The 12,472-nt window shown below is 38.3% G+C and overlaps 1 protein-coding gene across 2 annotated transcripts in view; it reads left to right on the top strand.

Moving 5' to 3' along the window:
• Nucleotides 1-12,472, top strand: part of UGGT1 (UDP-glucose glycoprotein glucosyltransferase 1) — a 110,726-nt gene that overhangs the window by 52,780 nt on the left and 45,474 nt on the right. For both annotated transcript variants that reach the window (XM_027056087.2, XM_015062479.3), the window contains exons 19-20: nt 9,548-9,668; nt 12,158-12,256. In XM_027056087.2, the coding sequence (XP_026911888.2) occupies nt 9,548-9,668; nt 12,158-12,256 (220 nt within the window). The remainder of the gene's footprint in view (nt 1-9,547; nt 9,669-12,157; nt 12,257-12,472) is intronic.

The raw sequence follows: 12,472 nt of genomic DNA, 5'->3' as shown, positions 1-12,472 counted from the left end.
CTGCCAAAAGGGACCATTTGGTTTTGATAAGAATTGCATTGAATCTGTAGATCAGTTTGAGGAGTATTGACATCTTGGCAATATTGAATTTTCTAACCCATGAACCCAGGATGTATTTCCATTTATTTAGGTCTTGTTATTCTTTCAGTGATGTTTTGTAGTTTCCAATGAAGGAGTCTACACTTTTTTCATTAAATTTATTTGTTAGTATTTTGTCCTTTTGATGCTGTAAGTGGAATTATTTCCTTAATTTAATATTTTTAAAACTTTTAAAATGTTTATTTTGAGAGAGAGGGAGGTGGGAGGGAGACACTTTGTGAGAGAGAGAGGAGAGGCAGAGAGAGAGGAGAGAGAATCCCAGGCAGGCTTCACACTCTCAGCATAGAGTCAAATGTGGGGCTCAAAATCACAGAACTATGAGATCATGATACATGCTGAAATCAGGAGTTGGATGCTTAACCGACTGAGACACCCAGGTGCCCCCTTAATTTAATTTTTGGATCATTCATTGATAGTGAATAGAAATACAATTGATTTTTGTATATTGATCTTATATGCTGCAATCTTGTTGAACTCATTTTATTCTAATAGCCTTTTTTTTTTGAAACTTTCTATGTGGAAAATATTGTCATCTTACAGATGATGACAAAAGCATGTCATCTAACATAGTATTGATTCTTCCTTTTCAATCAGGATGGCTTTCTCTTCTTCTCCTTCTGCTCCTCCTCCTCCTGCTCTTCCTCCTCCTCCTCCTCATCCTTCTCCTTCTCCTCCTCCTCCTCCTCCTCTTCTCTTTCTCTTCCTCCTTCTCTTTCTCCTCCTCCTTCTCTTTCTCCTCCTCCTCCTTTTTCTCCTCTTCCTTCTCTTTCTCCTCTTCCTTCTCCTCCTTCTCCTCCTTCTCCTCCTTCTCCTCCTTCTCCTCCTCTTCCCCCTCCTCCTCTTCCCCCTCCTCCTCCTTCTTCTGCTTCTTCCTCTTGCTTCTTCTCTTCCTCCCTCTCCTTCTCCTCCCCCTCCTCCTCCTCCTCCTCCCCCTCCTGCTCCCCCTCCTCCTCCCCCCTCCTCCTCCCCCTCCTTCTCCCTTCTCCTCCTCCCTCTTCCTCCTCCTCCTCCCTCTCCCTTCTCCTCCTCGTCCTCCCCCTCCTCATCCTCCCCCTCCTCCTCCTCGTCCTCCCCCTCCTCATCCTCCCCCTCCTCCTCCTCATCCTCTTCCTCCTCCTTCTCCTTCTCCCCCTCCTCCTCTCCCTCCTCCTCCTTCTCCTCCCCCTCCTTCTCCTCCCCCTCCTCTTCCTCCTCCTGCCCCTCGTTCCTCCTTCTCCTTTTCTCCTCCTCCTCCTTCTCCCCCCTCCTCCTCCTCTTCTTCCTCCTCCTCCTCTTCCTCCTCCTCTTCCTCCTCCTCTTCCTCCTCCTTCTCCTCCTCCCCCTCCTCCTTCTCCTTTCCCTCCTCCTTCTCCTCCTCCTCCCCCTCCTTCCTCCTTCTCCTCCTCCTCCTTCTCCTCTTCCTTCTCCTCCTCCTCCTCCTCTTTCTCCTTCTCCTTTTCCTCCTCCTCCTCCTCCTCCTCCTCCTCCTCCTTCTCCGCTTCCTTCTTTTCTTCTCTTCTCTTCTCTTCTCTTCCTCCTCCTCCTCCTCCTCCTCCTCCTTCTCCTCCTTCTTTTCTTCTCTTCTCTTCCTCCTCCTCCTCCTCCTCCTCCTCCTTCTCCTCTTCCTCCTTCTGTGTAATTGCCTGGCTAGAACTTCCTAGTAGGATACTGAATAAAAGTACTGTAAATGGACAACCTTGTTTTCTTCCTGATGTTAGGGGGGAAAGCTTTACTTTTTCACCTGTAAGTATATTAGCCATGGGTTTTTGTGGATTCCCTTTGTCAGTTCATGGAAGTTTTCTTCTGTTCTTTGTTTATTGAATTTTTTTAATCATCAAAGTGTGTTAGATTTTGTCAAATTCTTTTTCTGTGGTGATCCTGTGGTTTTGTCCTTTATCTATTTATATGGTATATTATGATTTTTATGTAATGTTTTTATAGTTTTTTTTTTTTTTAATGTTTAATTTTTGGGAGAGACAGAGACAGAGTGTGAGTGGGGTAGGGGCAGAGAGAGAGGGAGACTCAGAATCTGAAGCATGCTCCAGGCTCTGAGCTGGCAGCACAGAGCCTGTCGCAGAGCTTGAACTTGAAAACTCCAAGATTGTGACTTGAGCTGAAGTCTGTCACTCAATTGACTGAGCCACCCAGGCACCCCTATAGTTGTTAAATTTTTTATACCAACTTAATTTCACTAGTGTACCAAGTCCTTGCTCTTATATAGCTCTGTTTATTCCCCACATTATGTTGTTATTGTCATATAAATTATATCTTTATTATATGCCCATCAGTATCAGATTATAAGCGTTGCCTTTTATTGTTGTCGCATAAGTGAAATAGAAAAAAGAGTTACAAACAAAAATACATTCAGACCCTTTTTATATTTACCTATATAGTTATGTTTACTTGTACTCTTTTTTTTTTTTTTTTTTTTTGGTAGGGATTCAGTTTATTATCTTGTGTGCCTTTTAATTTTCAGGGAATCTCCTTACTGTTTATTTTGGGTTACATATGCCAGTGAAAAATTCTTTGTTTCTGTTTTTCTGGGAATGTGTTTGTTTATCCTTCACTTTTGAGTGATAGTTTGCCTGGATATGGAATTCTTGGTTGACTGTCTTTTCCTTTTAGCACTTTTAATATGTCATTCCATTGCCATTTGATCTCTGGGTTCTCTTGGAAATTAGCTGTTAATCTTATGAGGTTAAGAGTCTCTTTTCTGTTTTCAGGATCCTTTCTTTGTGTTTCACTTTTGACATGTCATTAATTATGTCTAGGTATGGAACTATGAGTTTTCCTACTGGAGTACATTACATTTCTTAAATATCAAAATTAGGAGCTTTCCAGTCATTATTTCTTCTAGTAGTATTTCTACCTGTAATGACTTCTGACACCAAACTACTCAGAGTTAGGCCAAATTTGACAGTTTAAGGACACAATTTCCCACAAGCATGCCCTCACTTCAGACAGACAGTGGGCACAAGTTTGGGGGTCCCCCGGTCACCCTTAATAAGTATGAACTGGATAAAAATGCAGGGGCACATAATATCCTCCTCAGTTTTGGTAATTTGCTAGAAGAGCTTACAGAGCTCAGGATAATGCTATGCTTACAATTTGTGTTACGATGATACAGTAATGCAAATGTGAACAAGCCAAAGGGTGAGGTGCATAGGACAAGGTTTGGGAAGGTTCCAAACAAAGATTGTGTTATCTTCTCCCCACGAAGTCAGGATACATTATCCTTCCTGTTCATTGGTGTGTGGTAACGCATGGGGTATGGCCAGCCAAGGAAGCTCAGCCCAGTTTTGGTGTCCAGAGTTTTTACTGGGGCTTCCTATGTAGCCCTGATTGATTGTCATTGGCTATGTACTTGAATTCCATCTCTAGCCCCTCTTTGCTGTTGCCGGAGTTCAGACTGATACTATAGCCCCAAACCTCTAATCGCATGGTTGGTCTTTCTGCCTTGGGCAGCCTTCGTTGAAATGTTTCATTAGTGTGAACTGTTGAAAGGCCCACCATGAGTCACCTTATTAGTATAAACTGTATGGTCTGAGGGGCCTACCATGAGTAACAAAGATGCCACTCCTATTACTCAGGAAACTCCAGGATTAAGAGATTACTTTAACAAGGGAGCCAGACAAATTCTTTATTACACAACTGTCTCTTTCTTCCTTCTTCTCCTTCTGGACAGATATGTATATTGATACTCTGTAGCATCCCACAAGTCTCTTCCTTTCTGTTCCTTAGACTGGGTAATCTCAGTTGACATATCTTCAAGTTTACTGAGGTGTTTTTTTTTCCCTGTCAGCTAAAATCTGCTATTGAGTCCTTCTAGTGGATATTTAATTTCAGTTATTGTATGTTTAAGTCTGGTTTTTCTATTTGGTCCATTTCCATAATTTCTTTCTCTTTAATAAAGAGACTCTGGTGAGTCGTAAGTCCCAAAGTTTCCTTTAGTTTGTGAGACAGGATTTCCTTTAGTTTTTTGGATATATTTAAAATAGCTGATTTAAAGTCTTTGTGGAGTAAGTCCAATACTTGGGCTATTTTAGGAACTATATATACTAACTGTTCTTTTCCTTAGTGTGGGCCATATAGTCATTTTTTTTTGTATGTCTTTTAAATTTTTGTTGATAACTGGGCATTTTAATTAATATAATGTGACACTTCTAGAAATCAGGGTCTCTGCCTTACCAGGGTCTGTTGTTGGAGTGGTTGTTTTGTGACTTTCCCGTGCTAATTCTTTAAAGTCTGTATTCTTTGTCCCATGTAGCGTAAGTCTCTGCTTGTTAACTTATTGGTCAGCTAATGAATAAACAGAGATTTTCTTAAATTCGAGAGTCTAAGAAAGTCTCCTGTTTTTCTCCAGGAGTGTTTGTATACATGTTGGGGTGCTCCTTGAGCCTTCCCCAGGCAGTTTACAACTCTGCCGTAGCCTTCAGTTCTTGCTTGAACAGTGTCAGGTTAGTCAGAAGTGAGAGCGTTAGTGCCTTCTAAGATTTTTCTTGAGCTTAAACACATCCCTGGACACTGTGCATGTGGCCTTTTAGATTCCAAGGAATATGTGAGAGCCTTTCAAAACCTGTTATGGACATCTCATTTCCAAGCTTTTTCTTTTATGTTTTTGCCACTTCATGTGAGCCCAACGTTTGTCACCACTTCAAGCAACTGAGATATTAAACAATTTCTCCTTATTCTTTTGACAAAGATACCTAGGAAAAAGCTGTTGGCACAGTATGATCTAATTCAGCTCAACTGGAGAGAGCACCTGGGAATATTCCTAGTCTGCTAGTATTTACATTTATTTCAGAGTTACTGGTTTTCAAGACTCCTGTGTAGCTGGGAGAGGTAGATAGCAATAGGGCAAGTTAAAGTGTCTTGAAGGTTATTTTTGCTACCAGGATTTAGCCATATTTTGAATAAAAGAATTTGGAATTTTGCAAGCCTTTGGTTAATTTCCAGAGTTTTGAAAAAAATTGATGATTTTTTTCTAGTGTCCTTGATGATTTTTTTGTTTTTTTTGAGGAGGGGCTTTCAGAGATCATCACTCTATCATTCTGCTGAATGTCACTCTCACATACAGTATTTTTATCGTAGTAAAATATATAAAGCATAAAAGTTTATCATTTTAACCACTTTAAATTATGCATAGAGATATAATAAGTACATTCAGTATTCTGCAGCATTTACCAGTATCCATCACCAGAATATTTGATCATCTCAAACAGCAGCCGTTTACCCATTAAATAATAATTCCTCATTGCTGGCTTCTGTCAGCTACTGATAACTACTCTCCTGCTTTTTGTGTTTATGAGTTTGCCTCTTCTAGAGGGCATCATAGAATATTTGTCATTTTTGTGTCTTGCTTATTTTAAGGTTCATATGTGTTGTAGCATGTCAGAATTTATTTCCTTCCTATAAAATGGAATGATATGTATATACTACATTTTATTTATCCATTCATGTTTTGGACATTTGGGTTGTTTCCACCTTTTGGCTAGTTCACAATGCTGCTGTGAACATTGGTGTATAAATATCTGTTCAAGTCTTTGCTTTCAATTCTTTTGGGTATATACCTAGGAAAATTGCTGGATTTTATGGATATTCTATCTTTTAACATTTTGAGGAACTACTGGCCTGGTTTTTATAGCAGCCATACCATTTCACATTTTTACCAACAAATACACAAAAATTTCATTATTTCCACATCCTTACTGACAGTTGTTAATTTCTGTTATTAAAAAATAATGTATTATTTTTTTAATTTAGAGAGAGAGAGAGGGGTGCCCGGGTGGCTCAGTTGGTTAAGCAGCTGACTTTGGCTCAGGTCATGATTTCACGGTTCATGGGTTCAAGCCCCAGGTTGGACTCTGTGCTGACAGCTCAAAGCCTAGAGCCTGCTTCGGATTTTGACTCTCTCTCTGCCCTTCCTCTGCTCCCGCTCTGTCTCTCTCTCAAATAACATTGAAAAAAATTTTAATTTAGAGAGAGGGAGCTGGGGAAAGAGAAGAGGGGGAGGGGCGGGGATAAGGGATCTTAAGCAGGTTCCAAGCTTAGCACACATCCCGAGTAGAGCTCCATCCCACAACCCTGGGATCATGACCTGAGCCAAAATCAAGAGCCTGATACTCAAGGGACTGAGCTACCTAGGTATCCCTACTTTCTATTATTTTGATAATGGCCATTCTAGTTTGTGTGAAGTGGTATCCTATTGTGGTTTTTATTTGCATTTCCTTAAGGACTAAAGAGACTGAGCATCTTTTCATTTGCTTATTGGCCATATGTGTATCTTCTTTGAAGAAATGTCTATTTAAGTCCTTTATTCATTTTCAAATTAGGCTTTTTTTTTTTTTTTGTAGTTGAAGTGTAGAGTTTCTTACATATTTTGGATATTTATCCCTTATCAGATGTGATTTGCAAATATTTTCTTTCATTCTGTTGTCTTCTTCACTTTTTTGATAGTGTCCTTTGATGCACAAAAGTTTTGAGTTTTGTTGAAGTCCAGTTTACCTGTTTTTTCTTTTGTTGACTGTGATTTTGGTGTGCCGAGAAGTCATTGTCAAATCCAATGTCTTGAAGATTTTCTCCAAAGTTTTCTTCCAAGAATTTTATAGTTGCAGCCTTGATCTATTTTGAGTTAATTTTTGTGCATGGTGTAAGGGTCTCACTTCATTCTTTTGCATGTGGGTATCCAGTTTTTCCAGCACCGTATGTTGAAAAGACCAGAAATATATTTTTAAAAGAAGCTATTTATTGTGCTGATTGTTAGTGCATTTATTAAAACAAGCCCAAAAAACATAAAAAGTATTGGCTAAATTCTATTACATGTCTCCTTATGAATGAGGACCTATCCTGGTAGTTTACTAGGGAATTTATTATTCATGGAGCTACTGAAATAAAATATGAAAACATAGTTTTTATTTGAATGCATTTGGCTTAATTTTCCAAAGTTAAGAATAGTCTAGAAGAATTGATAATTACTTTCTTTGTTCAAGTGATATTAATAAAAAGATGAAAGATAATTCAAACATTTTTGTTTTCCAGCATCCACTTAAACCATTTCTTTTACAACATTGTTGGATGTAAAAATTCAGAAGAGTTTTCTGTTTTTAGACACCAGCATACCTATTGTTTAAAAGAATGGTCATTTTCAAATATTCCCTTTTTGAATGCTAGTTTTTCTCTGTTTTTCCTTATATTGCCAGTGAGAAGTTTGGTTTGGTCTAGCTAAAGAAAGTTTTGTTTTAAATATTATGACATAAGTCATATGTGCTCCTGTACATATTTAGAAGATACTAAATTGGGGAGAATATTCAAGTGTGTAAAGTAAAAATGAAAGTTCTTCCCTTCATCTCAGTCCTTAGAGAAATAACTCTTTGTGATTTCATGTATGTTAAAATGTATGTTTACATTTGTATTTTTTAGCTTACCTTTCTAATTGAATACATTTTAGCTTTGTGTTTCTGAACATACAGCTCTATGTCAGTACTTTTAAATTGCTGCATAGTTTTTTAAGAACGAGCAATAATTGGGGCGCCTGGGTGGCTTAGTCATGTAAGTGTCTGACTTGATCTCAGCTCAGGTCATGATCTCACAGTTCATGGGTTTGAATCCTGTGTTGGGCTCTCCACTGATGACACAGAGTCCGCTTGGGATTCTCTCTCTCTTCCTCTCTCTCTGCTCCCCCTTACTTGCATGCTGGCTCATGTGCTCTCTCTCTCTCTGTCTGTCTCTCTCTCTCAAAACAAATAAATAAACTTAAAAAAAAAAGAATGAACAATCATTTATTTCATCCCCTGATATTGCACATTGCTTGTAAAGTTGTACTGTTATAAATAGTGCTGCAGCGAATAGTCTCATATGTGTATCTTTGTACCTTATTATTATTTTTTTTTGAGAAATATCAATTTTTGGAATTGTTTTGTCAAAGGGTATGATACATTTAAAATTTTGAATTAGAGTCACTGTAAAAAGGTACAATATGCAGATGGTATGAAATTCAAAATGTGTATAGAGGTATAAATGAAGAGAAACTTACCCATTCACTCCTATTTGCCTGCCATTCATCTTCTCTTAGAAATAATCATTGTGTAAGCCATACAGAGAAAGACAGATACCATATGGTTTCACTCTTATGTGGATCCTGAGAAACTTAACAGAAACCCATGGGGGAGGGGAAGGAAAAAAAAAAAAAAAGAGGTTAGAGTGGGAGAGAGCCAAAGCATAAGAGACTGTTAAAAACTGAGAACAAACTGAGGGTTGATGGGGGGGTGGGAGGGAGGGGAGGGTGGGTGATGGGTATTGAGGAGGGCACCTTTTGGGATGAGCACTGGGTGTTGTATGGAAACCAATTTGACAATAAATTTCATATATTAAAAAAAAAAAAAGAAATAATCATTGTGTGTGTGGTGTGTAGACAGGCTGCATCCAAAGTTATGTACGTTTAAAATTTTGATAGATGTTGTCAAATTGCTTTCCCTCAGCTGGCTAGGCTTCTAACTGGAATCAATTCAGATTTATAATAGAGACCAAAGTTGTATACATGGGGGTGTACATCTCTACTAAGTCATCTAGTACCTCTGTAAGTCTGTTGGGTTGTATGGATGGTTCATAGACTCATTATTAGTTTAGTTTGAGAATTTGCATATGATTTCTCTTTCTTGGGATAATCAGTAGCCACAGAAGATGACTGATTGGAGTTTTTTAGACTTGACTGTGTATATTTGATTCACATTTATCTCTTCCTTGAAAATCGCTTTAAAATATGGTTTTGTATGAAATATTTTGAGTGTGAGAACTTGCAAGTTTCCATAGCCATTTACGCTTCGATTTGAGATCACTTCATGGAGTACAAGTATTTCTGTATATCTGAGAGGCATGAAAAGGAAGAGAAAACGATAAGTGATTTTTCCTCCCTGCTGTGTAATTGTGACTCTGGAAATGTAGCATTACTTGGATGCCTGAGGTTGCAAAAAGCTTGTAGTGATTTTTACAAAATACGTTAAGTGCTTAAGAGAAGGCATTTGCCTTTTTCCTTTGGAGAGAGGCTAACTATGAGCAGATCTTAGGATGGATTTTTTTTTTTTTTATGTTAACTTTTATCTAGTTTGTAGAGTTTGCTTATTTCTGGGGAAAGAACAGTGATGTGTGGAGAGACCACAGAAACATGGGTTTGCATTTCATATTTGGATCCCCTTAGCTCTTTGAGTAAGGTATGTCACCTTTCTATACCTCAGCTTCCATCTTTAAAATGGATGTCACTAACATTGGCTTCGTGTTGATGCAGAGTTAAAGGTAATGTACATAAATAACATGTCAAACTGTGCTTGGCAGTGATAGGGACCTGTAACATGAGAACTTCAGTTTTTGGCTCTTACCAGTATAAAGTTAAGGCTTTTTAGTGCCTAATAAATGATTATTGCTGTAATTGGTTTAATGCTCGTTCCACTCCCACCGGTTCTTTTTTTCCTTTTAGGGTGAATTGTCCCATGATCAGGATGTGGTAGAGTATATCATGAATCAGCCAAATGTTGTTCCACGAATCAATTCGAGGATTTTGACATCTGAGCGAGAATACCTGGATTTAACAGCAACCAGTAAGGATTATTTCAGGAAGAACTTTGGACCTTTTTTGATTTATGTTTCAGAACCTTTGCATCTGTTGGATTGTAATGTTCAGAAGATAACCCAAGATTGTGACACAATCTTATGTTTTAATTCATAATATTAGCCTCTAAATTCACAAGAATTTTCTCCAAGTTTATATAGATAAATCTTTGTAAGCTTTGAAAAAATCCATTGTCTTTTAAATGCCGGTTAAACAGGCCTTGGGTGATGAGACTACATCTGTTTTTTTTTTTGTTTTTTGTTTTTTTTTTTTTTACAGTTGTAGAGCTGTTAAGCAGCTGTCTTTTCTTCATCTTTGTTCTAGAATCAGCCAGCAGTGATGTGGATGAACACCTCAGGTGGTTTTACTCTGAGAAGCTAGGAATACCTGTCTAAAAATAAACCTTCATTGAGACATAGTGTACATGCCACAAAACTCAGCCTTTTGAAAACTTACACATTTTAAAGCACACAGTTTTAACGTATTCTCAGTTGTCTAATCATCACTGTCTAATTTTAGAATATATATCGTTGCCCCAAGAAGAAATCATGTAACCATTAGTAGCTACTCTCCATTTCCCCTCACAACCGCTGACCTAGTGTCTGTTTCTAAGGGAGTTTTCTACTGGATATGCCATATAATTCAAGTTTTTTGTGACTGGCTTCTTTCACTCAGCATAAAGTTATTAAGGTTTATCCATGTTGCAGCATGTCTCAGTACTTCATGCCTTTTTATGGCTGATGTTTTCTTATATGGACAGTCCACATTTGGCTTACCTAATCCTCAGTTGATGGATGTTTGCGTTTCCACAAGAATACCTTTCCAGAGGTAGTTGTGTGAACAGTGTCTTCCTTCTGCCTTTCCTTGTGACTCTGAAGGCCACTTCAGCAAATAGCTGGAAATGAAGTGGAGCTGTTGTCACTCGCCCTGGGGATGTCACTGGGTGAGAAAGATAAGCATAACAGAGAAGTCCAAGCCAAGGGCCTTTGCTGCTGTGGTGGGTGTGATGCACACAGCTCCAGGTGTGGTTGTTCCTTTATGGCAGCTGTCTTTAATCAACTTGAAACCAAATTCCTTTTAGAGGAAGAGGGACATCTCTCTGCTTCTGTTTGAAAAAGGAAGTGGTTAGAGAGTGAGATAAACTGTTTCTTCATAGTTAGGTTTTAGCTTTTTACCACAAGTTTGAATAGAGCAAATCAAGCAGTATTATGAGTCTTTGTTCTAAGTTTTTGTTGTTTCCATCATTTAAAATTAAACTGTAAAGAGCTCTTTTTGGAGTACTCCTGAATAAGGAGCACAACAGTTCAGTGTTTTGGGGTACCTTTCTCCACTAAATGTTGTAGCGCTCAGCTGTGAAGTGATGCTGGTTCACAGGGCCGAAAATGCAGTTTGCCTCATGAACGTGTTGGAGCTGTCCTTGGAGGAGCAGCCGGCATCCTTCTGACCCAGTGGTCCTAGCTCTGTTATTACCTACCCTGCCCTTGGCCTTTGTTGTCCTGGGACCTTCTTAGAAGGATACTAAGTTTCAAGGCTTTAAGTCTTTTGGAGCCTTTTCCCCTCCCCTGCATGATGTCATGAGCTCTTACTTCGCATTGCTTTCCTTTTACTCGAATCCTGACTGGAAGGATAGTAGGCCCCAGGCATAGTTGGTTGAGTGAAAGGACAGATGGTGCATGGGTGGACACATATAGGTGGTGGGGTGGATAAGCCAGCTGTGCTTGGAGGATGGTGAGAGAAGAGTGGCATTTGTGTTGGAACACAGTAATGCAGAAGATTGGGGACATTCTTGGACATAGAGGGTTTATTATACAGAACAGAGACCATTTTGTAGGTAGGAAGAAATTACTGGGTAGTTCAGATCAAATGAATGAGTCGATGAAACTGGGATTTTAGCTAGAGTAACCCAAGGAAAAATGGTTGATAAGAGCATGGCCAGAGGCCATTAGTTGGAGAAGAGACTTGTCTAAAAAGAATGAAAATGACCTTTTGTTTGTATTAAAACTAAAATTGTATTATTTTGTTAGACGTGTAAAAAATGAAAGTCAGAGTCTTAGATCTTCTCTCCCGTCATTCTCCCTCTTGCCCTCCATCGCCCAGTGGTATGGGGAAGGGCTTACTCAGGTGTGTCGACTATGGAAGGGAGACAAGGAGTTAGGGGATCTTATTAAGAGATTGGTTTCTAGTTGTAGAGTCATAGGGGTGGAATAGAATAAATATAAACCGTTAAAGTGGTGCATGTATGTATATACATACATGAAAGTTATATGGGATGTGTCCATTTTTTATTAACTTTGTGTCTTAAAATGTGATTAATGGGTAGGTGTCTTGTGAACTTGTTCAGTAAACATGAAACAACAGATTTCACTTATGTGTTTTTTATAAATCTTGTATTATGGTCAAATCAGTTTATTATTTGAATATTAACATTGGATTGAATTAGGCATGTTAATTATAAATCTGTTTCAATTTTTTTTTCAGATAACTTTTTTGTGGATGACTATGCCAGATTTACTGTCTTGGATTCCCAAGGCAAAACTGCTGCTATAGCCAATAGTATGAACTATCTGACAAAGAAAGGTGATCCATTTCTGGCTTATCTTGGATTCAGCATTTTTTTTTTTTTAGTATTTGTAGAAGTAATTGAATCTATAAGTGTATTGGAGATTCCATAATTTCTTTCATTATTTCTTACAATGATTTGAATTTAGGAAATACCTATTTAAAATTCTTTTGTATGTTTTTGAAAATTCAAATGTTTTTATAAATTTATATTAGATATTAAGGTCAAATGAA

Source organism: Acinonyx jubatus, chromosome C1 (assembly GCF_027475565.1).
Source record: "Acinonyx jubatus isolate Ajub_Pintada_27869175 chromosome C1, VMU_Ajub_asm_v1.0, whole genome shotgun sequence".
Lineage (NCBI taxonomy): Eukaryota > Metazoa > Chordata > Mammalia > Carnivora > Felidae > Acinonyx > Acinonyx jubatus.
This window is presented reverse-complemented; position numbering and strand designations above follow the sequence as displayed.